Here is a 2,988-nt window from a genome sequence, read left to right on the forward strand (position 1 = left end):
ATCTTCACCGGTTAACTTCACTACTTTTGTAAGTTTTGTAAGTCTCATCTCATTCTCATGATCTCATCCCAGTACTCGACTACTCTCTGAGGTTTTGTTTGAGTTTTTACATTTTTAAGTTTTGAACTTTTTGAGTTCAGAGTTCAGACGCATAAATTTTTTAATTTCTGATTTTCTGCATCAAACTAGTTTAGGGTTATAGGAGGCGATTTCCAGCTCGATTCGATTCCTCACTCCTCAATTTCAGAGGTTTGTTGTTTCGCTTTCTTTTGGTTGTACTACTGATTGAATGAACTGCTATTCCGAGCTTTTCCCTTTAGTAGGAAAATATCATCTGTATTATGTATCACGTTCATGGCTTCATGCTGTTTAATTCATTTGCTTGTATAATAACAGTTGTGAGTACACGACTATGTGTTAGGCTTACCATATGATTACTTTGTTTATGTCGGATTTTTAGATCTTTACCATATGAGCAGAGCAACTAACAATAGCAGAATGCTCTCTTTGGTTGAACACTTTATTCTTTTAGTCGCCCCGGTTGAAATTTGCCTAACAACAGACACTTGGACTCTATTCTTTTGGTTGAAATCATATTTCAGGACATGATTTATATGTTGTAAACCTGCCTTTTTTTATTATCGTTATGTGCTTATAAAATTGAATGTGGAAAAACACACCTCAATATGGACATCAATGGCTTAGGATTGGATGCATTGTTGCTGATTGATGTTCTTACACATTGGCTTCAAGAAAAACAAATGCTACAAATTTCATTTGACAAATCTTAGTGTTGTTGTTGTTGTTTCAGGCCATTGAATGATGATGAGCAAAGGATAAATGTTCCAAAGGCCATAACATGTAATGAAAGTAAAAGAGAAGTTTCTGTTTTACAAAATGTAGCTAACAAGCAAGTTGACAAAGTATTCACTTTTGACAAGGTATAATTCTTTGTTTTATAGTAGCATTTTGTTCATTAAATGGATGGATGGCATGTTAAGAATGTTAGCATTAGGAGATGTCTTAAAGATATGCTATTTACCAGGTTTTTGGCCCAAAAGCACAACAGAGATCGATATATGATTAAGCCATTTCGCCCATTATTAAGGAAGTTCTTGACGTATTTAATTGCACTGTATTTGCATATGGGAAAATTGGTACAGGTAAAACATACACAATGGAAGGAGGAATGAGGAATAAGGTATTAACTGGTTCACACTATACACCATATCATCGTTCACATTGATCTACTCTTGTCCATAAGACTTGTTCTTTCCTTATGTTATAGGCTGGTGAATTACCAGCTGAAGCAGGTATTATTCCAAGGGCAGTTCGCCAAATTTTCGATACGCTTGAAGGTCAAAATGCAGATTATAGCATGAAAGTGACTTTTTGGGAACTATACAACGAAGAAATCACTGACTTGATAGCTTCAGAAGAGCCCTCAAAGTCTTCAGAAGAGAGACAAAAGAAGCCTGTATCTCTCATGGAGGATGGAAAAGGTTGTGTTGTAGTGAGGGGTCTTGAGGAAGAAGCTGTGTACAGTGCAAACGACATTTATAACCTCCTAGAGCGAGGAGCAGCCAGGAGGCGCACAGCAGACACTCTATTGAACAAACGCAACAGGTAGGACCTGTTAGCTTTAATCGATTTAAAAAGTAAATGTTAAGCGACAAGTTAATGATACTCTTCTTCTGCAGTCGTTCTCACTCTGTTTTTAGCGACAAGTTAACTATATATGTTTGAATTCAGGCTCGTGCAAGAGAAGCGGGGGAAATCAATAAGAGTTTGCTTACTCTTGGTCGTGTTATAACAGGTTTGGTTGAACACTCTATTCACATAGCTTAGGTTCAAGTGCAATCATGCCTCGTGCTACTGCTCAACGCCCCGTGAGGCCGTGCTACTGCTCAAGACTGTTTGTTGAGGGATGCCCTCTCTGTTTTTTGTTGCACTATGTTTAACTATTTAAGTGTTAAGACTATGCAGACTTGAATTTGGCCAGTTGCAGTGTTGCACTGTGTTTAAGTGTTAATACTTAAGGGTTAAGACTGTTTTTGTTGGACTGTGTTTAACTTGTTTAACTGTGTTTAAGTTGTTGGACTTGTTGGACTGTGTTAAGTGTTTAACTGTGTTTAAGACTTTAAGTTGTTTAATATAGTTGTGTAATCAGTAATGTGCATTGTGCAGTTGGCCAGCTTTTGCCAACTACAGTATATGCCAGATTCATTGCAAGTTTGTATGACATACAATATTGACATTGAGTTCAGTATACTGGCGTGCAAGGTTGCCTTTGCAAGTTGCAACTGCAGATGTTATTCTTGTTTCAGGCTTTCAGCCATGTGCACATTGTGGTTGTGCAGTTGTGCACTGTTAGTGTTAATATGTTATAGTGTTAAATATCGAAAAACATATTCTTTTAGAGTGAAAATTTCAATTGTCCATGTGCACTGTTAGCACTTAGCATTGATTATTCATTGATTGTTAAACTGAAACCGTACCGAACCAAAATAAGAAATACCGAACCATACCGAAATAATTTGGTACGGTATTTGGTATACACAATCGATAAACCGAATACCGAAATACCGAACCAAAATTCTTAAATACCGAACCGAAATACCGAACGCCCACCCCTACTCAGGAGCGGAACCAGCAATGCCTGAATCTTCACACACAGTGCAGGGAGTAATATGAGTACTCCGACCCAGTAAGTAACAAATATAAATAGTGACTGAAAGTGAGAAATCATGTAAAACATAAGGCATTCCATACTGAAGCAGTAAAATCACTTAAAATAGTAAAATAGTGAAAATTCAAGTGAAAATCCCTTTCTCAACAAGCAAAACAAGTAATTGACATGTAAGTAAACAAATAGAAATTTGCCCTTGGGGCGTAGTATCAACAAATCCACCCCTCGGGCAACATTTCAGAATAGTACCAGCCCCTAGATCTCAAATCTCAAAATAATACTAGCTCCTCGGGATAAAT

General features: G+C 37.1%; 1 protein-coding gene across 1 annotated transcript; it reads left to right on the forward strand.

The window, feature by feature from the left end:
- The first annotated feature begins 686 nt into the window (after positions 1-686).
- LOC104247711 (kinesin-like protein KIN-5B) lies at positions 687-2,374 on the forward strand. Its single transcript, XM_070174735.1, has 7 exons — positions 687-718; positions 812-941; positions 1,109-1,201; positions 1,289-1,626; positions 1,701-1,727; positions 2,159-2,232; positions 2,328-2,374. The coding sequence occupies exons 1-7, from the start codon at positions 687-689 to the stop codon at positions 2,372-2,374; spliced, it is 741 nt and encodes a 246-aa protein (XP_070030836.1).
- The last annotated feature ends 614 nt before the right edge of the window (positions 2,375-2,988 follow it).

The sequence above is a fragment of the Nicotiana sylvestris genome, chromosome 1 (genome assembly GCF_000393655.2).
Source record: "Nicotiana sylvestris chromosome 1, ASM39365v2, whole genome shotgun sequence".
NCBI classification, from domain to species: domain Eukaryota; kingdom Viridiplantae; phylum Streptophyta; class Magnoliopsida; order Solanales; family Solanaceae; genus Nicotiana; species Nicotiana sylvestris.